Source organism: Pyrus communis, chromosome 10 (assembly GCF_963583255.1).
Source record: "Pyrus communis chromosome 10, drPyrComm1.1, whole genome shotgun sequence".
Lineage (NCBI taxonomy): Eukaryota > Viridiplantae > Streptophyta > Magnoliopsida > Rosales > Rosaceae > Pyrus > Pyrus communis.
In genome coordinates, this window is record NC_084812.1 from 1,652,105 (window position 1) to 1,674,314 (window position 22,210).

General features: G+C 36.9%; 2 protein-coding genes across 2 annotated transcripts; one reads left to right on the forward strand and one right to left on the reverse strand.

Moving 5' to 3' along the window:
* The first annotated feature begins 7,798 nt into the window (after positions 1–7,798).
* On the forward strand, positions 7,799–11,686 carry LOC137748543 (axial regulator YABBY 5-like). The gene is made up of 7 exons (XM_068488711.1): positions 7,799–8,172; positions 9,278–9,397; positions 10,395–10,524; positions 10,707–10,755; positions 10,860–10,935; positions 11,199–11,267; positions 11,361–11,686. The coding sequence occupies exons 1-7, from the start codon at positions 8,098–8,100 to the stop codon at positions 11,406–11,408; spliced, it is 567 nt and encodes a 188-aa protein (XP_068344812.1). The 5' UTR covers positions 7,799–8,097; the 3' UTR covers positions 11,409–11,686.
* A 4,336-nt stretch (positions 11,687–16,022) lies between these two features.
* On the reverse strand, positions 16,023–20,680 carry LOC137747486 (nuclear pore complex protein NUP1-like). Its single transcript, XM_068487601.1, has 8 exons — positions 20,257–20,680; positions 19,904–19,968; positions 19,253–19,416; positions 18,617–18,830; positions 17,968–18,276; positions 17,778–17,864; positions 16,893–17,501; positions 16,023–16,785 (listed from the first exon to the last, which is right to left on the reverse strand). Exons 1-8 carry the CDS (start codon positions 20,531–20,533, stop codon positions 16,351–16,353), a joined length of 2,160 nt encoding a protein of 719 aa, XP_068343702.1. The 5' UTR covers positions 20,534–20,680; the 3' UTR covers positions 16,023–16,350.
* Positions 20,681–22,210: the final 1,530 nt, after the last annotated feature.

The window sequence follows — 22,210 nt, forward strand, 5'->3', positions numbered from 1 at the left end:
AATTAGCCAATTCTCCCCAAAAGCTAGATTTTGAAAAATTTCATCTAATTTTTCGTCCATTTTGATCATGCAGACAACAAATGACAACTGTATGGGGCAAAAAGAATGAAAACTTGGATGAAAAATTTTAAAATCTAAACGCTAGGGGGCGAATTGGCTATTTATAAAATTTTAGTGGGGTAACGGGCTAAAGTTAAGGGTCAACGGGAAATTAGCCAATTGTAAAAGTTCAGGGGGTAATCGGCTAAAATTAAAGTTTAGGGAGGAAACTGGCAACTCTATACAAGTTCGGAAGGCAAACCGACAAATACCTCTTTAATTAATTTTTGAAGTTAAGATATTTTTTTTAATACTTGATTATCTATTAGATTTTTTTAGTAGAATAAGGTTTATGATTACTTTCTTACTTGTTATTAGGGTTTAAGTCTATCCATTTTGTTTCTAGATTAGATGCTTATAAATACACCTCTTGTCATTTCGTATAGTTTAAGTTCCTTCTTGATTTCATGTGTCCATTTTCGTTTGTTTTATTTTTCTTAGGTTGGTCGGTATGGTGTTTCAAGCAAATCTTGTGAAAGAAGAGAAATTGAGTGCAAAACTTTGAATCTTATACCATAGACTAAAGGAAATAAAAATACCACAAATTTTTCAAGACGAAAATGACAACAATTTTAATACGCCTATTGACTTACAGTAAAGATTTGACCATGAAACAAACATGATAGCAAAATGACAACAATTCTATAATTACCTTCCTAATTGTTAGGGTTTTAGATTGCTATCATATTTGTTTCATTCAAACATACGTTAAACCCTAAACTCTAAGTTACATATGTAGTTTGTTGCTAAGCCCCTTTAAGCCTATGAGATGTAGATAAGGATGGTACCCCTCCTTTATTTCTGAATCCCATCTATCCCTCAGCAATTTAGCAGAGCAAAAGAGCAGATGGGAGAATTATGAGCAAGAATTACTTTTGTTGTTCCACTTCTCCCCACTTCGCATTATTCCCACTGATAATCCATCGTCCATGGATATGGGGCTCCACTAGGCACAATATTTTATTCTTCTTGTTTTTCTTTTATGCATATGGATTTTTAGAACAGATGGTGTAACAAAATTATTTATCTGATTATATTTTTTCGTATATGCAAGTGTATATAAACTCATCATTATCATTGTCTATCTCTCAATTCTAAATGTAGTTTCAAATAGCATGTCATTGTCAAAGTCAATCTGACGCCCCAAAGAATGGGGCAATCCCATCGAGTCCACTTGCCAATGAGACTCCTAGATTATTAAAGATGCATGTGAGAAATGAAATGTACAATTTTTTTTGGCCAGAAAAATTCAAGTTCAATAATTCAATAGAAAGAGGACGAGACTTTGATGAATGTAAGTTCAATAATTCTGTAGTTATAATTTTAGGGTAAAATTGGGATGTGGTGATCAACAGATCCTATCAGGAGGATTTTGGGGACTATTATTTCTAGTTCTTCGATTGAATGGCTTGATTTTCTGGGTGTAATATTAAGAGAATTGCAGGGGTAAATGTTCCTAACAGAAGAAAGCCTGACGTTTTATTTTAAAAATCAATTGATCAGCCACTTAGTACTACGGTTTAGTGGTATTCCTTTTCACTTGTAAGTGAGAGGTTTTAGGTTCGATTCTCGCCAAATGCGAATTTGAACCACATTATTGCTAGCCTATTGTGAAGCTAAGTCCACCCCCTCCCCCCCCCCCCCCCCCCCACTTAGTATAAATAATATCATTTGTTATAAAATAAAAAAATTAAAAAAATAAAAATAAAACAATTGATCATAAAGGGAAGTAACTTACCACCTTATGATTCATTGCAATGTTTTTTTTTTTTTTTTGGATGTAAGACAATTCTGTACGTCTTCTCGTGTCTTTTTATATGTGGAGAAATTTCAAGCCTAACACATGTGCATCCCATAGTGAATGACATCGAGCACTTATGGTCGTTGGTTTCACATATGGGATAAACCTGCTCTGATACACTGAGAGAATTTAAGATTCCACCATAAAATCAATTGACAATAAATAAAATGACCTAACTCTGTAAAAACTCTTACAAGGTTCTTAACGCTATTTTTGGGTAAGGGATTTTCAAGTCCCAATGGGTTGATACCAAATTATTAAGGAATATATGGACTAAAAAATGTTAGACAGAGGGAATTAGAATTGCCCTCCATGACCATTGCAAAGACATGTGATCCATTGATTCCATTCTGAAGGCATAAATCGAGAGATATTCAAATAATAATTGCCAGAATGTCTAATTATTGCTATTGTTTGTTTTCATTTTTAAAGTTAACAAGGATCAATTGGATGAAGTTCCATAAATTCTTCTGGTATGATTTTATGTTTTGGGTAATGAGGGAGCCAAGAACAAAAACCAGTAAAACTAATTAATTAAGTATGGCCTATAATTAGAAGCCCAACAAAATCAATTTGACATCAGGGATGTAAGGAATTGTAGCTCAAACGGGTTGTGTACAGAATTGCATTTAGGAATGTTTAGGTGAGGGATTTCTAAGTTTCAAGGGATTGAGGTCAAGTTAGCAAGGAATGAATCACATAAAGTTGATAGATGCTAGTGAATCTGAAGGCATAAATCGATATTCAAAACCTCATATACTGAGTAATATTTATTAACAGTACCAATCTTAATCAATACTGAGCTTAAAAATTGAACACAAAGAAAGAAACGAAAGCAACAGAGAGAAGGAGACTATTAAGCTTTAATTGATGAGTAAGAGAGCATACATCCACTGCTTTATATGCAGTAGCCGTTACACCTTGATTCTAACAAACTAACAGACTTCTTTAACAACCTAACAGATTCTTAACAGAGCTTCAACCAATCTAACCGACCAATACAATTGTGGAACTTGTACATTTTTCATTTCTTCACTTATCATCCCCCCTAAATCTCAGCTGGGGTATCCAAGCCTAAGATTGCAGCAGTGTTTAACAAATGTTAGTCCATGCAGTTCTTTGGTGAGAATGTCTACTATTTGTTCTTCTGTTGGAATGTATTGTACCACTAAGTCTTTTATTTACACTCTCTCTGATGAAAATCTGTCTAAATGTTTGATTCTAGTGTAAAACACTGGATTGGAACACAAGGCCAAAGTAGAAAGGTTATCACAATGTAACAATGGTGGTTCATCAATAAATTGATGTTGATCTTTAAACAAAAGCCTTATCCATAACATGTCTGAAGCACAGTGTGCTAAAGCCTTGTACTCTGCCTTTGTAGAACTTCTGGACACTGATGCTTGCTTTTTTTTATTGTCATGATATTGGATTGTGTCTCACATAAACCACAAATCTTGTGACTGACCTCCTTATGTTGGTATCAGCTGCCCAATCAGAATCTGAAAAGGCAGTAATTGATGAATCTGGTGAAGCTGAGTATGTTAAACCACATTGTATGGTACCTTGTACATATCTCAATATTCTTTTTACAAGAGTAAAATTATATTTGTTGGATCGGTCATATACTGGTGTGCTACATTTATAGCATATGATAGATCAAGTCTAGTAAAGGTTAGATATTGAAGTGCACCAACTAACTTTTGCACTCAGTAGGATCAGGTAATAATGTACCCTCAGATGCTAATAGTTGAGAATATGGCTTACATGAAGTTGTAGTTGGTTTCCAAGTATCCATCCCAGCTTTGTGTATCAAGTCCTTTGCATACTTAGACTGATTAATGAAGATATCACCATTGTCTTTATATTGTATCTGCAATCCAAGAAAATATGACAACTTTCCCATATCTTTTAACTCAAACACTCCACTGAGTTCTTGAAGAATAACTTGAACTTTGACAAAATTAGACCCTGTCAATATAATATCATCTACATATAACATTAGAGCAATATAGCATCCTCTCCATCATGCTTGACAAATAAACTAGTATCAAAATGTGACATTTGGAATCCCATTATAGACCCTGTGAACTCTGCATTCCAGGCTCTTAGTGCCTGTTTTAAACCATACAGTGACTTCACTAGTTTACAAACATGATATAGATTTGTAGAGTCCACAAAACCTTGAGGTTGCTTCATGTATACCTCTTCTTCCATTTCTTCATACAAGAATGCATTTTTGATATCAAGTTCTCTCAATTCCCACTTGTGATGAGCTACAAGTGAAATGATTAACTTGATTATTGTATGCATTACAACTGGACTAAATGTCTCAAAATAGTCTAGGCGAAGTCTTGAGTGTACCCTTGAGCCACTAAACGAGCCTTAAATCTTGAAATTGATCCATCAGGGTTCTTCTTCGACTTATATCAAGGTTCTTTTTCAGCTTATATCTTGAAATTGGAACTGATACCATGAAGAAGTTAAGGTTTCATCTTAAAACCAATTGGTAATATGGAGAGTAGCCCAACTACTTATAAGCACATGCAAGGCCCATTCTCTCATCAATGTGGGATCCATTCTCAACACGCCCTCTCACGTGTGGCGAATTTTCAAGTCTAACGCGTGAACAACACAACTCGGGTGACGTGGAGCACATGTGGCCATTAGGCTTCACACGTGAGACATCCTATTTTGATACCATATTAACAGTACCAATTTTAACCAATACTGAGCTTAAGAATTGAACACAGAAAAAGAAACAAAAGCAAAGAGAGTGAAGGAGAATGAGAAAAGAGTATTAAGCTTCAATTGATGAGTAAGAGAGATTACTTTATATGCAGTAGCCATACACCTTGATTCTAACAAACTAACAAACTTCTTTAACAACCTAATAAATTCCTAACAAAGCTCCAACCAATCTAACTGCTCTATGATGACATGGACACTAGCCAATACAATTATGACACTTGTACGTTTTCCATTTCTTCACTTATCAATATTGAGAAAATTGAAACCATATATATGAACAATTTTGTAAATCACCTTAAACCACAAAGGTGTAAAATATAATTGGGTAAATTACACTTTGCCCCCTTAAATTTTGGTTCAATTGTAACCTCATACATCATCTTTAAAACATTTTAATTTCATACATTTTTTATTATTTCATTTCAACGTCATACAACCATCTCTTTTTCCATTAGTCATTCTGTTAACTGCCTACGTGGTTGTAGCAGATCTGACATGTGGATAAAAAAGTTAATTCTTTATTCTAATTAGAAATTCATCTAAAAAAATTGGAAAAATAATAAAACTTCCAAAACACCCAGAACTTCCTTTCCCTTCATGTTCTTCCATCGCCACTTGGTCCGTCATTGTCTTCATCTCCCAACCGAATGATGAAAACGTTGACGAGGATGAAAAAGAGGTCATGCCAACTTAAGGACCAGGAGTCCCAGCAGACGCTCGACCTCAAATTTGATGAATCCGCAATGGTATCTAGCCTCTGACAGAATGTAGAGTCGTCCAAAAGTCATCGAAGGTGAGCTCGAACTCGCGATTTTCATCAGCACTGAACCCATAGTCAAAATCCCCAAAACCCAGATTTCTCTGCACCTTCGATTTCGTTGTTGGCTGCATCTCGTGGTTTCGATTGAGGCCAATTCGAGGTTAGAGTGAAAGAAGGAGGAAGAGAAAGAGATGAATGAGGTCACCGTGATTAGGTGGAAGGGCGGCAATGATGTGTAGAGGAGGGGCAATAAGTTCCATCTTGCCCTTTTTTTTCTTCTGAGTAATCTATCTCATATCATATATATATATATATATATTATTTTTGGTTGATTTTGTGTTGAAAACAAATATGGGTTTTTTTTTTTGTTGGGGGGGGGGGGGGGGGGGGGGGGAAGTGTGGTTGGGTTGTTTGATATTCTAGCTGCTGGTTGTTTTGGGGGTGGGGTGGGGTGGTTTGGGGGGTTCGGGGGTTGGGTTGCAGGTGAGGGGAAGGAGGAGGTTGAAGGTGAATAGAAGTAGTGACGGGGCCCATTATAAATGTTTAAAAATATTAACATAAAAATTATTTTTTTATTTTAAATTATTTTCTTGGGTAAATTACACAAAACTACCTCAACTATTAGGCCACTCACAGTTTCATACCCCATCTTTAAAAAATGTCAATGTCATATCTCATCCACGAATTTATTTCAATTTCATACCCTTCGTCAGTTGTTTGTCAATTCTTCCGTTAAATGCTGACGTGCCTTGAGGCGGGACCCATTTTCTATTAAAAATTTGATTTAATATTTAAAAAAATGAATTAAATATTAAAAAATTAAAATAAAATAAAACCCAAAAAAAAAAAAAACAAACCCACACCCAGATCCCCTCCCCCCTCATGAAACTTCCCATCACTCTCTTACTTCTCTCCACCGTATCTCACCCAACCCTCTCTCCTCCGATCCTACACCTAAATCTTCAAGTCGGTCTGCACCCATGGATTTCTTCAAGTCGGTATTCTCCTATGACCCATTTCCCTTCGACAACCTGCACTTGGACGCCCAAAACGATGGTGTCGACCTGAACCCGAACTGGGAACCGAACCGCAGTCCGCGTCCGAATTACAGCATTGGGGAGTGGAGCTTCAGAGGTCTGATTTGTGACGAAGTCCGAGTCTGTCATCCAGAACTACCGCCACGATCTTGAGGAGTTCAGGTCTGGGTTGAAGAAGGAGGCGACAGTGATCCGGGAGGAGGCTTCACACGCCGTCAAAGATCTTCCTGGTTCGCTCCAGGTCGGCGCATCAGTGGCTCAGGATAAGAGATTAAGTAGCAGTCGGGTGGTGAAGATGGAGGAAGAGAGGCAGCGGTGGGGTAGTGAAGGAAGGTTTGGAGGGGGGACGGGTCGATAAGGAAGATTGGGTGTGGGTTTTGTTTTTTTTTTTTTAATTTTAATTTTTTAATATTTAGTTAATATTTAATTAACTTTTTTAAATATTTAATCAATTTTTTAATAGAAAGTGGGTATTGCTTCAAGCCACGTCAGCATTTAACAGAGTAATTGACAGACAACTGATAGAATGTATGAAATTGTAATAAATTCATAGATGAGGTATGACATTGACATTTTTTAAAGATGGGGTATGAAACTATGACTGGCCCAATAGTTGAGGTAGTTTTGTGTAATTTACCTTATTTTCTTTCCTATGTGGCATGTTAGTGAAATCCACGTCAGCAAAAATGTGGGTTTTACAAATGCCACATCATTATTTAACAGTCAAACTAACAGTTTGACTAACAAATAGATGAAATTGCAATAAAATTCAAATTTTTGTATGAAATTGAAATGTTTTAAAGATGATGTATGAGGTTGCAATTGCATCAAAACCTAAGGGGGCAAAGTGTAATTTACCCAATATAATTAGTCCAAAAAATAATGATCAGCTAATATTAGTGCAGGAATCACTCTAAAACTAACTAAGTTGAATTACGATGATTGTAGTTGGAATTCACTTAGAACTTTAAACTTAGTAAGAGGAAGAGGAGGGAGAGCAATTTATATATAACGTGTTCATTATCATATGTAGTTTTGTTCCAATAATTATAATAAAGACGTTATGGTAAATGTTGAATCCATTTCATGTAAGTTTTTTTAATAAGGAAGAAGGAGTGGTCACACTCACACTCTATTTTGGATCATAAATAGTTAACATGCATCATAAACAGATTAGGTAATATCCAGCCAAAAGTACTCCCTCTCATATAACTCTGTCTAGTCTCAACTCAAATAGATAGTTAGCTAGATATCCTACAGTGGTACCTGAATCGCATATGTTGTCCAATAAATCAAAACCCGGTTTTCCATAAAACCCACTTTTGCTTTCCAATCCCGGTCCCAGCATTCCTTGCCTGCCCTCGCCACTTCGTAACCCACTTTTTTTTAATCATTATACTTCCTTACCCCTCACCCCTTACCACTTACCTTACCCTCCTACCCCTCTTTCTCTCTCTCTAAATTTCTAGCTCTATATATGTTAGCGATTGAGGTATCGAGTGAAAGTATATAACCTATCTACAAAACAAGGAGTGGTTGAGAAAGAAGAAAGTGCAATTTGTAAAAGCTGCTGAGCTTGGTTTGTTCAAGGAAAGGAGGAGTTTCTTAATTCGGTGATAACTGCATCCAGGTGATCATAACTAAGCGACATGACGAGCTGCGTCGATGTTGCGACTGAGCAACTCTGTTACATCCCTTGCAACTTTTGCAGTATTGTTCTCGCGGTATCGATCTCTATCTATCTATCTATTCATACATATCTCTGATGTTTTCCTCTTTCTTATTTCTTTAATGGGAGATCTGCTTTTCAGTGATCTTCTCAAGACCCACTGCCTATCTTATTTCTTCCAAATATCCTTCTAGCATATATACAAGAAGAAAAAACAAAGCCGATCCTGAGAAATTGAAAAGCAGGCTTTGGTTGATTTGTGATCAGGGTTTGGTGTTATAATTTATTTCAGTGGTGAAATCGAATAGTACGCAATTTAATAGTTTTACAAACAGGGTTTCTTTTTTAATCGGCGAGCTAGGGTATATAGTCAGGTCTCCATCGTTGGACTTTACTTTTCCTTCTTTTGCAGTCAAAGAAAAGTCATACCTGAGAGAGGGGGAGAAATCTAGACTCTAGAGAGAGAGAGAGAGAGAGAGAGAGAGAGTTGATTGTTTAATTTGTGTTTTGTAGTTATAAGTTAGTGGTACTTCTTTTTAACGTAAGAAACATGAGGGTTTGAGGATAATCCACTGACGAAGACAAGACCTCCCTTTGATTTCCTCACTTTGTGACCTTTTTCGTTTCTAAAAACACTGCATCGTCTTGTCCAAACTCATTACCTTCTTTTATTTCTGATAACCTGATGGTGAAAACAGAAAATGAAGCTTTCTTCTGGCACTATCTATTGTGTTCTTTCCTAAGAAAACTCCCCTCATAGCAATCAGCTGGAAAGGAACACACTTTTTTCTTCTCCATCTTTGGGTTTTCGAATCTCGCCTAATCTCCTTTATTATGTGTTTTTAAGGGGAAGAATTAGGGTTTAGTGCTTATATATAATTTGTAATCAAATTTACACCTTTTCATACAATTACCCCAAATAAATAATTCATATATTTTTAATCAAGCAGTACCCAATTCTTATTTTCTTCTTCTATTAATTTCTGAGAAATGCATTTTTGCACTTACTTTGACTCGTGTTACTCATGCAGTCCTGATGTGCAGCTTTTAAATCGGTGTATGATAATTTTTGGGTGTAGTTAACGAGCTGAGAAACATATAACTAAGATGATACATGCATTATAAACGGGCTCATGTAGTGGTGATGATTGTGTCTGCAGGTGAGTGTTCCATGCAGCAGCCTATTTGACATTGTGACCGTCCGATGCGGGCACTGCACCAATTTATGGTCCGTGAACATGGCCGCTGCCTTTCAGTCACTGTCCTGGCAAGATGTTCAGGTGTGCTTTTCGCCTATTTATTTATTGATTTATTTATTATTTAGTAATTCCAAGAAAATCATTAATCATTCAATTAAAAGACTTAATACAAGAACCGCCTCTGAAATCTAGGTCTAGCTTCTTCTTGGTGTTACTTCTTTTTTTAGGAAACCGAAGACTCGAGGATCTAACATAGATCGAGTATTTCAAAGCATTTTGCAGTAGTGCAGAAAACCTAATAGGTTGCTCAGACAGCAGCCGCCATAACCCACAACCCAATACCTAAATTTTTGCTTTATTAATAGATGGAGGTCAGGGCCTGAACCCTCCTGACGAGAATTTTTTTTGTTTGTCTAACCGATCACACCATATTTAATCTAATATGCGTAAACAATATAATTATATATATTTTTATAATATTTAATGGAAGGCAGCTTATTAGTTTCGTAAAATGGTAACACCGATTTACAATTTTTACACACCAAAAATACCTCTCCCATCCAACCCTTAATCAGCATTTTATAGTCTCTTTTCTTTTGCTTGATTTGATTGACACGATTGAATGATAGGGTTCTTAGGTTCAATAGTTTTATTTTCCATCAACTTTGTCCTCTACTGTGCAAACACAAACCTTACAGAGTTATTTATTTCTTTTCAAACCAACTGTCAATCTGGGTTTTATATGCTTTTTTATATGACAGTGTTAACTGATTCAGTCCTATCAATGCTGCTCTTCTTTTCGTGCTCCCCTCGCCCCCTTAATAAAAAACCGAGCCCGGCCACCTGGTAGGGTAGCTAACTAGCCTTATATTAATCGAAAAAAAAAAAAAAAAAAAAAAACTAGACAAGCTATGTATAAATAAAAAACTGGTTTCTTAGGTTTATTTAATTTCATGGTTGGTATTTAGAAGACATATATATTTGATGTTTTCAACTGTTGCAGTTTAACTAATGAATACCGTTCTTATAAAAAAGATTGATCTCCTTGTTTTTGTGTTATGCATTTATTTACTTTTAGGCACAAAACTACAACTATAACTCTCAGAATTACCGGATTGATTCGGGATCCTCTTCCAAATGCAACAAGAAGAATGCAACCAGAGACCCAACTTCAGATCATGTCACTGAGGAAAGGGGTGTGAATCGACGTGAGTCATCAATTAATCATCCCATAATTTGTAAAACAAAAGATAATTATGCATATAATATATATGCCTCTCTTTTATTGCTAATGTGTTTATGTGTTTGCGTGCCTCTGTGTAGTCTAGTGTTGGCTGTTGCTGTAATACGTACTGATAAAAATGGTCTGAGTTGTTATTTTCCTTTTCAGCTCCCGAGAAGAGGCAACGTGTACCTTCTGCATATAACCAGTTCATAAAGTAACTAAACCATTATAATTTATATTTTTTAAATTTTCTTTTCTTTTAATTTGCTTTGCTTATAATTAATTAAAAAGATGAGTATTGATTTATTACATTGATAGGGAGGAGATTCAGAGGATCAAGGCTAATAATCCAGATATTAGCCATAGAGAGGCTTTCAGCACTGCTGCCAAAAATGTAAGTGGACATGCATTTGCAAACTAAGTAGGATTATATCCCCTTCAAATTTTCTTCTCTTCAGTCCTCACCTATTTAAACGGTTACAATTAAGTCACATCAACATTTTGTGTTGATTTCTTTATAGAGAGAAATACAAAGAGAAAAGTGAGAGAGAAGGGAAGGAGAAGAGATTTATAGTAGAGAGAATCCTACTCTACTAGTTATTTTTTAGATTATGTAAGCAATATTGATGAACTTGTTCTTTCTTTCTTTTTAATTAGTGGGCGCACTTCCCTCATATTCATTTTGGGCTGATGTTGGAGGCCAACAATCAGGCTAAGCTGGACAAGGTAAGTAATTAATTTCACTAATTTATGTGTTTCTAAACTATTTCCTTGGCCTAATTAATTTTTTTATTAAAATAAAAAATATATATGTTGCAGGACCCTGAGAAACATCTTATGTCAAGGCCTGCACTACTGAATAACTGATGGCCACGATAATTTCAGGCAAAGACACTCGGTCATATCAAAATTGTTCTTCGTATACAGGAATTGCCTTGACTGATCTACTGGGTTGTTTCTTAAGGACATTTCAATATCCTTCTTCTTTGTACTTGTCAAGTCCCCCTTATTAGGGTTTCTACGTGACTTAAAATTAAGTAATACGCTACTTTGCTTAATTTAATTTGTCATCTTCATCAATCTTTGACTTCCTAATGACACAATGACATTATATTAAATAAATTTCCCTTTTGTTAACTTGGATCGCTTCCTTATAATGACGAAGTCGACGTAATATATTCTCTTCTATATCAATAGGGAAATGAAAAATACACACCATTTTTAGCCTCTTACACATTCATATTTAATCTTGACCATTAATTTTATTTAATTTATTCAATTCAATGACCAAAACTAAAAAGGAGTGTGTGAAAATCATTTCCCTATCAATATATTACTTGGTGTACAGTTTGGAACATGCAGAGCTGGTATATTTATGCAGAGTTAGTATATTTATGCAGAATTGTGACCACGTTATAATGTATGTTTACGAAGTACATCATTCCATTAATGGAAATGGATTTTATTAAACATCATACTTTTATTAAAACGTTATCATCATATTAACACGCTTAATTGTAGCCCGTGCATGGCATATATAGGAGAACTACGCATATATGTTAATTTGTTGGGTAGGCTTAGCCTATATATGTTTCTTGGTTAAGTTCAGGGTTAAATTTTAAAGCTTTTCACGTTCTACTATGGCTTCTTTCTCTTAAAAAAAAAAAAGCATTGACCTACAACTAAAGGGTAATTCTTGGAAGATTAATTATTTAGATCAATTTGGTAAATAATATGACATTGTTGTTGATGAATGGATTATTACTTAAATATTGATTAACGTGCTTATTTCCTATTGGTAACACTCACATGATTTATAAATTTGGTTTAAAAATTTGATCTACTAACATTATTCACAAATAAAATGTGCAATTGGTCACGCTCACTTCAGGAAAGAAAAAAAAAAAAGAAATAATAGTTTTAACAAGTTTAAGAATCCCATGTCCAAGATTTATAAACACATTCTCCAATCCTCCTCCTAGGTATAATGGTATATATCTCAAACTTACAATACAAAGAGGGTTTTACTCTCTTTTTTTTTTTTTTTTGTAGCTTGGCTTACAAACGAAAATGTGTAAACCTCATCAATTATTTATTCAAAACTAAACTCATCCATGTAAACTACTTCTTTCTTTTGAAGTGAACTTAAGGGCTTACTACAATTTACACTTCCAAAGGTGAGGTGATTTTCAAAATGGGAGTTGTCCTCTAAAGTTTTAAAATTGTATCAATTTACCTAATTACGGAATTCTTGCGCACCATGTTGTGAATTTAACAAAAATTCAAATAATTTATTAGACAAGATATATATTGCTACACTTTCAAAACTTTAAGAAGAAATATGTGAGAAAATTGAAGTATAAAGGGTATATGATTAATTGTAGTTAGCCCTAAAAGTAATGATTATGTTTCACTGCAAGCTAGACCTAATAGTTAGTCATCATCTGCAAAAACGGAAAAGGCCAATGCTTTTTCTGGGGACTCGCCGGATCATTTTTCTATGAATCTAAGAGATTTCGTGATCGTAATCGTTTATCATACATCGTGCGATCAGTTTTTGTTACGTACTATTTATATTTAATTTTAAATTTTGAAATAATTTTTGATCCTACAATATACAATGAACGATCACGATTACTGGATCCTTAAGATTCCCAAAAAAAGATCAGAATCCATTTCCTGCAAAAACCACTTTATATCTATACAAACGCACACGTGTCCCTATTGTACCCTTGGTTGAAGAAACATGGTTTGAGAGTAAAATTCCATGGAAGGGAAAAGGGTAAGTCTGCTAATATATACACACACACACGCACACATATATATACACACGTACATATATACCACACGTACATATACACACGCACACACCTGAAAGTTATTAATCCCAACCGTGCAGCAAGCATATCAACAAGCTAAAGCTACCAGGACTTTATATAATTTGTCCAAATTTCCTGCTGAATTATTGCATGTAATGTGATGATGGGGAAAGAGAAATTAAAAGGTATTATTTCCCTTCATTTTTTTCTTCTTTCAAAATTAAAAGAAGGCAAATATCTAAGAAAAGCCATTGTCTGTCCAAGCATGGACTGCAACTCATAAATATCATGACCCTCTGTGAAAAGGAATTCATGGACCACCATTTTGGTTCTGAACCATTCCCATTTTTCTTTGATACCTCCAGGGGAATCCGTTACAAAAGCACTAAAGATCAGGAAGCACTTTAAAAAAAATTCTTATTAATTTCTTCAAGGAGTTGCTTCCAACTTTGATCTTATTTAGTCAATAATACTGAGTTTTATCTTTGAAAGTAGGAATTTTTATGTTCGTGGTAATTATACAGTTTGACACATGTGAAAAAACTTTTCTTTTTATATTTTTGATGAGTTATATTTGCAACCATTATTTGCACGGATGAAGAATGACTCGTTTGATAAGCTAGCTTTTCATACAAGCAACATTAAGGGGTTAGAGTTCGGACTAACTATAATTAAGTATCGAACTCGTCAATCATGAAAGTCGAACTTGAGATACCTCGTATTATAAGTGAAGAATAATGGTATTACTAGATTGTGTAGTGATACTGACGAGTCTAATTTAGAAAATTTAGAAGAAGGGAGTGAAATATCTAGGGTTGGGGTGGTAGATATTGAGGAGGGGACCATTGGATGTCCTGCGGATCTTGAAGTGGGTTACGGTAGATTTCCACAAGCTGGCAAGTTTTCATTTTTCCTTTTTTTTTTTTTGGTAAAAGAAGGGAACGGGAAATATATATATATATATATATATATATATATATATATATAGTACAATATGGCGGAGCTGGTGGTGGTGGGGTGGGCAGAGTAATACGGCTGACAGGCTGCCGCTCAGCTCTGGCGCCCTCCCACATTTCTGACATTTAGAATCTGAAACGTCAATTTCATGCCTGTTAAGCATTCATCTCATTTCATTGTCATTTCACCTCTGACTTCCCCCCCCCCCCCCCCCCTTCCCTTCCGCTCTCTCTCTCTCTCTCTCCCTCGTTTGGAATGTTGGTGTCCTCCGAAGGGAGGGGTTTCCAACCCTAATTTACGTGCCGCGGGGCCCCATACCATATCATGAGGTTCATGATGATCACGAAGGTGGGCCCCACAGGGTGAGTGACTGGCTGGTAAGCTGAAAATGATAGAGAGAGGAGAGAAGGCTAAAGACGACTAAAGTTTCTTCAATACAAAAAACCGAGGCAACATGTGATTCCTACGGCATCATGTTCTGTGTCTGGAATGCATTTGTTCATTACAATAAATTCTCCATCTCCCATTTGTCCAATGTGTGTGGTGACAAATTGTGACAAGTACGTTTGTCGGAAACCCTAGCATCACTCGTCCACACATACGAGAGTGAATGTGGATCGTTCATGCAGAGTGGGTTTCCCGCATCACCGGACCACAGTCGTTCACGAGCCACAACACAATTCATCACACATACGCAAGTGATTGTAGATCGTTGATGTAAGTGAGTTTCTGAACGCATCAACAACCCACATGCACTCTTAAGCCAACTGATGCATGCTAGCATATATAACTTATCTTTATATGTAGGTAATGTACACACAGTCGTGAGTCATGAGTGCTTCAATTCACCTACCATGTATGCATGTTGATTGTTCAATCATATCATAAAAGAAACAGGATGAGCGACGAAACGCAGGACCATTTGAAGGACATTCATCAATTACGCTGACTTTTGAAATTAAAACATCATACGACATTACGACTCTCTATGCTTCTGCAGAGGCTGATCCATGCGCTGGCTCTCTCACCACATCAAATTAAATGCCCTTCTACGTGTTGTAAAGTATATATTACAATTTACACTGCTGCGCGGTTCGAAAACTCTAATTAAGGACAGCAAATGTATAGCATATTGCTGAAATTAACAATCAGATACACGCTCGAGAATTTAAGAAAAATCTAGTCTAAACCATTGAAAAGTTAATGTACCATGTATGTTAATTTATAGTAGGACTCATGGATTTCAAAACACCAATCGACTATCATGTTGGAGAGATTCTAACAGATAACCCGTTGCATATCCTTCTATTACTATCTCTCACATCACATGTTACGGGATAAGGGAGATACTAATAGGGGCATACCACCTAACTCTTGGGCAAACAATAATACGCGACAGTAGTCACATTCAACCATGTTCTCATGCCTCCGAGCAACCATGGAGACGGCTTTGAAACCCTCCCGGCCCGACCGCGCTTTAATCCTCAGGTTTAACAATGGGGACGGATACGGCGTCGTTTAGCTGTTGTGGTGGTTTGGGAAGGGAATTGATGCGGTGGATAACGAAGGAGGGCGAGGACGATGAGGCGGATGAATTAAGGTGCGAGTTGAGGAACGAATCGAGGTCGGGTTCCATGGTGAGTTGCGGTTTGAAGTGAAGAAGGTCGAGGAATGAAGCGAGGCTGCCACCGCTGTTGCTACTATAGAGGAGAGATGTACTTGAGGATTTACCATTCACAAATACAATAGGCAACCTAATTGGCCGGGCAATTATTGCCCTACGGTGTGGAAGTGCTCTAAAAGTAGTAAACATGTGGGGGTATAAGCAAACAAGGAAAATTAGCCAAAACCCACCAATTCATTCCCAATTGGACTATTTGAGTAAGGGAAATTCAAACTCACTACTAAACTACTTGTCCTGCAAATTCACTCCAATTCCAAGGTAAAATGAGGCATGGGTTTAGGTAGACAAAACCCTTGCGAAAATCTTAAACCTATACTCGAAAAGAAATGCTAATGTGCCTTCTTATTAGTTAATAACAGATGGCGTCTTTGCCTATTGAACCGAAAGACAACTTCGGCTCATCTGATCCAAAACTGAACTTAATATCTGAAGCATCGTTCTGAATTTCCGCACTTGTAGAAGGGAATGCAAACACAAGGGGATCTGACTTCTTGGATCCAAAATCGTAAGTAGGAACAGCGTATCCATCTTCATTGGACTGATGCTGACTGCTTGCCAGGAAAGTTGGTATAAAGGATGGTGTTGGTAGTTCAGAAAACACTTCAGACGATGCAGAGACAGGGAAACTGAAGCCAGAGCTGATACCAGAAGAAAATGTCCATTTTGATTCGGGCTTGTCAACGGATATAGAAGGAAACACACGTTTAGCCCCTGAAGATTGAGATGCAGGCTTCTTTTGTTGATCTAGTACCTCAGAGCCAGATGAAGCAAACTTCGAAAAATCCTGCAAATTAGTTTAGTTAGATCTATTTCTGTTGTGTTCGTATAGCTCTAGCAGACTAGCACCATAAGGCAATATTGCTTTTGAGACAATGGGTAAGGAATAAACACCTCTTGTGTAATCTTGTTCAGAGATCTTCCATCCCTCCCATCACCAGCAGGGATATTGTTTGCAACAGCAATGGCTTTTGTAGTGTTCTGCACAGGTGGAATCTTAAACAGAGAATTTCCCTTGTCAGCATTTTTCTGGTAATCTTGACTTATGAGCTTACGAGAATTGAACCCTCCTACAAGTGGTAAGCTATCATGTCCATTCTGGTTGACTGAAGAAACACCAGAAGACGGGGTTTTCTTCCATGCAAAGGCTAGCTTTAACTCTTCTGACTTCTCTTTAGGAGTGGGCGGGTTTCTATCAATGTGCTCCAAGATTGTCCTAGCAATATGACTAGACTCTGGATGAACACTAGGCACACCAAAGCTGGAAGACTTCCTGTGTGATGATTGGGTTTGGGAGTTCCCACTTAATCCTCCAAGTTCAAAATTCTTCGTGGCAGGCAAGAAGCCTTTGGTAGCACTGGAGTTCTCCACCCGTGAAGGCCCAAACGAAGAGGAACGGACATAAGGAGATCCTGTAGCAGGAGTTTGCGCAGCAGATTTATGTCGTAACCTGCGAATTGGTCCAGCTGATCCAAAGCCACCATCCAATGTATCACCCCTTGGCTTCACCAATGCATTGAAACACAAAGACATAAACAATCAGGTTGAGGCCAAAAACATGATTATAAGAACGTCAATTATCATGCAAAATTACATATTAAACTCGATTATAAATGTATGCTGGATATCGAAAAACTATTTGCACACGTGCACTGGCAACTACAGCAACAAACACGTTCTGTGATGCCAAAATCTAACTTGAAATCAATTTCCTAATCTGAGTAATCAACAATACTTGTAATGTAACCATTGGCAATGATCACTGATATGTAAATTTACCTTCCCATATATAGGAGTATACGATTGTTTCAATGGAGTAAATACAATTCTTGGGGCTTTGTCATTACCACCTTGTAATTGAGTTAACTGATGACATACAATAAAGAAAAATTACCATCTGAAGCACAAAGTGTGTCTACTAGAATCAAAATGTCAGAAATCAAAACAAGTATCGAGACCTTTAACATACCTTGGATTTGGATTTTGAAAAGATAGTTCTAGAATAAGGAGTTCGAGGAAGATTATGAAGGCCAAATCTGCCTCTTTCAGTCTGTGGAGTTGAATAATCACGTTGATCCTGTACCATAGAACCAGGCCAGCATGCCGATGGTTTAGACAGTGTTGGAAGAAATGGTTTGGAAGAGAACTCATCGCCATGCAGTGTGGCCATTTCATCTTTTGACACTGCATTCTTAGACGAAGGATCAATTTCTGATGTTCTGCTTCCCATAAATGCTCTTGCAATATCAACAGGTGAAGCACCAACTTGATCTCGCATCTGAAAATTTTAAGAGAAATAATAGAGTCATCTAAGAATATAAGTGAACTACAATCCACAAATATTAAAAAGAAAAAAAAAGAAAAAAAAAAGAAAAAAAAAAAGAAAAAAAAAAGAAGAAAAATAATTCAGTGTATTAAAAAGTTAATACTTACCTGCCAATATGTTGGTAACTTCTATAAGGAAAAAAAAAAATTCCCTTTCACGGATATGCAGGCTCAAACAGAATGAAAACAGATTGTGCAATTTCACAATTTCACATAAATGTAAATGCGTAACAGAATTGATTCTGCCTGATGACATGTCACAATAAACAGAGCAAGTTGATAGTGACACTCACAGCTGACTGCGGTAGAGGGGCTGAGGTTGCCCAAATAGCTTTATTCAAGTCTTCCTGCTTTTCTTCAGATGACTTCGGAATATCATCTGTAATTACAGGCCACTTGGCTTTTTCAGCAGCACTAAAGCTTTGTTTTTTCTTTTTGTGATCCAAATTAGGAAGTTCAACAGCCCTCCTCGAATGTATAATTTCCATCAAGTGATTGACTTCATTCCTGGAGAAAGATGGAGTGCGCTTAGAGAGGGCAAGAAAAGACTGGTAAGATAACGCATTTTAAGACCATGACTGAATGCATGGGTGTCCGCAGTGAATAAAATTCCAACCTGATCTTTAAATGGAAGAGAAACTTGAATTTCGGTCAATTATAGTGGTGGAATCTGATACACTGTTTTGATATCAGAAACAGGTTTCTCCATTATTCATTAATGCAATCTATGTGGGAAAGCAACCGCTTTATTCACACTTTTTCATATAAGAAACTACTTTATAAACATTAACAAGAAGCACTCATTTAAACCAAAACTAAGTTCCACCACTTTGACTCATTAGCATCTTAGTGGCAAACTATTAGAAAATCGATTTTTTATGCATAGCTATAATCATAAATGGAAGAAATACATCACATGCATGACTTGCCTAGAAAACTTTTTCCCCTTCAATAGCTGCTCAATTTCAGAAAGTCCAATATCCTCAGACTCAGACTGGTCACCCTTCTTATTCCCTTCAAATTCCGAACCACTTTTTAATCCATCGGCTGTTTCGCTAGGGCCTGCTATTTCAGTTATTATGGATATCCCATTCTGCAAAGATAAACGCCGACGAAGAATTGAATATAAGAAATGATTTTGATGGCTGGGAAAAAATCATAAACAATTAAAGACATAGCTATCCGTAGCTGTCAAGAAGACCACACAAAATAGTGAAAAACTAGGTATGTCTAAATCAGTCAGAAGATAATCTAAATTAATGGTACTTGATATTTACCACAAGAAGAAAAAACAAAGAGAAACTGAATCTTATACCTATCATCACATAACATAACAGATGAAAAGGTAATGAATCTGAATTCGAATGCTTGTTAATGCCACATAAACAAGATTTTGCATGAAAGAATCGCGTATATATGAAAACACAGTCGCATGCGCAGCCCGACAAAATTACAACAGTTATACTAATGACCGAAACTAAAGCACAAAGTGACTTGAGAAACAGAAACTGAAGTTGCTACGTATACACAAAATACACCCCGTGTGGTATAACTGTTGTATTAAATGAAAAAGGCCTCACATTCAACTCGGAATTGTCCTCACGATCAGCGATAGCATTTTGTTCCGTCTCCATGTGCTGCTCATCTGCTCCAGAATAACTCATTGAGTTAAAATCCAAAGACTAATCCACAATGTTAACCAGTAATCAGTAAAAGGGTACTCAAAAACAACATAAAGTGACTACTAAATCCAATCAATTCAACAAAACCAAAGGAGCAATCCAATCAATGCATCAAAAAGCATAAAAAATCAATGCTTTTAGTCAATCCAATTACAAAGTAATAAACTTTATTTACCAAAACACCAATAAATTCCCAAAAAAGTAAGGAACAAAAAGTCCAAAACCCTAACAGGAAGAGAATTGGGGCTGACCGTGATGCTGGGCAATGGGCGGAGTTAGGGCATTGAGGGAATTCGATTTGGAGAAGAAAGAGGGGAAGAGCCGAGTGGCGCCTCCAGATATCAGCCGATAAGCCGGATCGACAATACCCGACAGCCACCGCCGCGGTCCCCGCGCGGCTTGGTTCGAAGGTGGACGGGAATACGGCGTCGTATTCGGCTTTCGAGACGGTGGCTTCCTCAGCTTCCCTCCCGCACCTCTCTCTCCGTACAGCCCTGCGGAACGCGCCGTTTCGGTGCCGGCCTCCATTCGTCTTTCTCTCTCTCTCACTATCTTCCTTGTTCCTCTCTGTGTGAGCTTGTGCTGGATCCGATGTGGAACTCTCGATTTTTGACTAGCACTGTTCTTCCCTTGTTCTTTGTGGACTCTCTGATGAGAAGCGGAAACTCGGAAACTTATTTTCTTTTTCTTTTTCTTTTTCTTTTTGGATTTTTTTTTTTTTTTTTTTTTTTTTTTTGTGGTATGGAACTATTGCCTGCCAATGTAGAAGCACACCTTAGACGGTGCCGTTTCTTTTTTATTTTTTTATTTTTTTTTTAGTTAATTGTTCAAATGTTCTTCGTTTTTAACATTTAAGTTGACATATGTTAGAGGTGTGTTCGGTTCCAATCGGTTCGAGTTTCTGTCGAAACTGAAAACTAAATTGAAATTTCTGTTCAGTTTTTTTTTTTTTATTCAGTTCGGTTTAATTTGGTTCGATTTCGTTCAATTCAGTTTTTCTATAAAACTAAATTTTTTTAAATCTAAAAATTGGTTTATGCTCTACAACTTTACTTTTAGTTTTTCCATTTCAAACAAAAGTAAAGGAATGAAAAAAAAAAAGAGAAAGAGAAAGAAGTTGCAGGACGAAACCGAAAAAAGAAGATATAGGGGAGGAAAAAAAAGAAGAAAGATGAGGATCGAGTGGGGAGAAAAAAAAGAATTTAAAATAAATGGGGCTTTTAGATGCAGGTCCAAAAACATAGATGGTTTTTAGGAGTCAGTCCAATTACCTAATTATATGTATTTATTTTTTTAATGCTCATTTTATATTTTCTAAAAATATTAAAAATCAATTAAAATCTTCTAATATTATGAATTTTCAACCCCAAAAAATATAATTAATATCTTATAACAAAAAAAATAATATATTGACATAAATCTATTTGCAAATCATTCTATCCTCACTCAAGTAACAAATATGTGACATCCCACATCACCCAGAGGTGTGATCCTTAAATGTATATTCTCATCCCTACCTAGCACGAGGCCTTTTGGGAGCTCACTGGCTTCGGGTTCCGTAGGAACTCCGAAGTTAAGCGAGAAGGGGGCTAGAGCAATCCCATGATGGGTGACCCACTGGGAAGTTGCTCGTGAGTTCCCAAAAATAAAACCGTGAGGGAATGGTAAGCCCAAAGCGGACAATATCGTGCTACGGTAGTGGAGTCGGGCCTGGGAAGTGGTCCCACCCGGGCCGGGATGTGACATTTGGTATCAGAGCCTAACCTTGGTCGCGTGTGTGCCGACGAGGACGTCGGGCCCCTAAGGTGGGGGTGGATTGTGACATCCCACATCGCCTAGGGGAGTGATCCTTATATATATATTCACATCCCTACCTAGCACGAGGCCTTTTGGGAGCTCACTGGTTTCGGGTTCCGTAGGAACTCCGAAGTTAAGCGAGAAGGAGGCTAGAGCAATCCCATGATGGGTGACCCACTGGGAAGTTGCTCGTGAGTTCCCAAAAACAAAACCGTGAGGGAATGGTAAGCCCAAAGCGGACAATATCGTGCTACGGTGGTGGAGTCGGGCCCGGGAAGTGATCTGCCCCGGGCCGGGATGTGACAAATATATGAATGTATATCATACCTATAAATAAGATATGAAACTTAACTAAAAGGTAGAAAAAACATAATATATCTACAAACAAGACACATGAATCTTACTTGA

Coding starts and splice junctions, on each gene's coding strand:
- LOC137748543 (XM_068488711.1), top strand. CDS start 8,098: ATGACGAGCTGCGTCGATGTTGCGACTGAGCAACTCTGTTACATCCCT. Junction 10,756..10,859: donor GCATATAACCAGTTCATAAA/GTAACTAAACCA, acceptor TTACATTGATAG/GGAGGAGATTCAGAGGATCA. Junction 10,936..11,198: donor TCAGCACTGCTGCCAAAAAT/GTAAGTGGACAT, acceptor CTTTTTAATTAG/TGGGCGCACTTCCCTCATAT.
- LOC137747486 (XM_068487601.1), bottom strand. CDS start 20,533: ATGGAGGCCGGCACCGAAACGGCGCGTTCCGCAGGGCTGTACGGAGAG. Junction 17,865..17,967: donor TTTCAAAATCCAAATCCAAG/GTATGTTAAAGG, acceptor GTATGTCATCAG/TTAACTCAATTACAAGGTGG. Junction 17,502..17,777: donor ATACTCCTATATATGGGAAG/GTAAATTTACAT, acceptor GCATTGGTGAAG/CCAAGGGGTGATACATTGGA.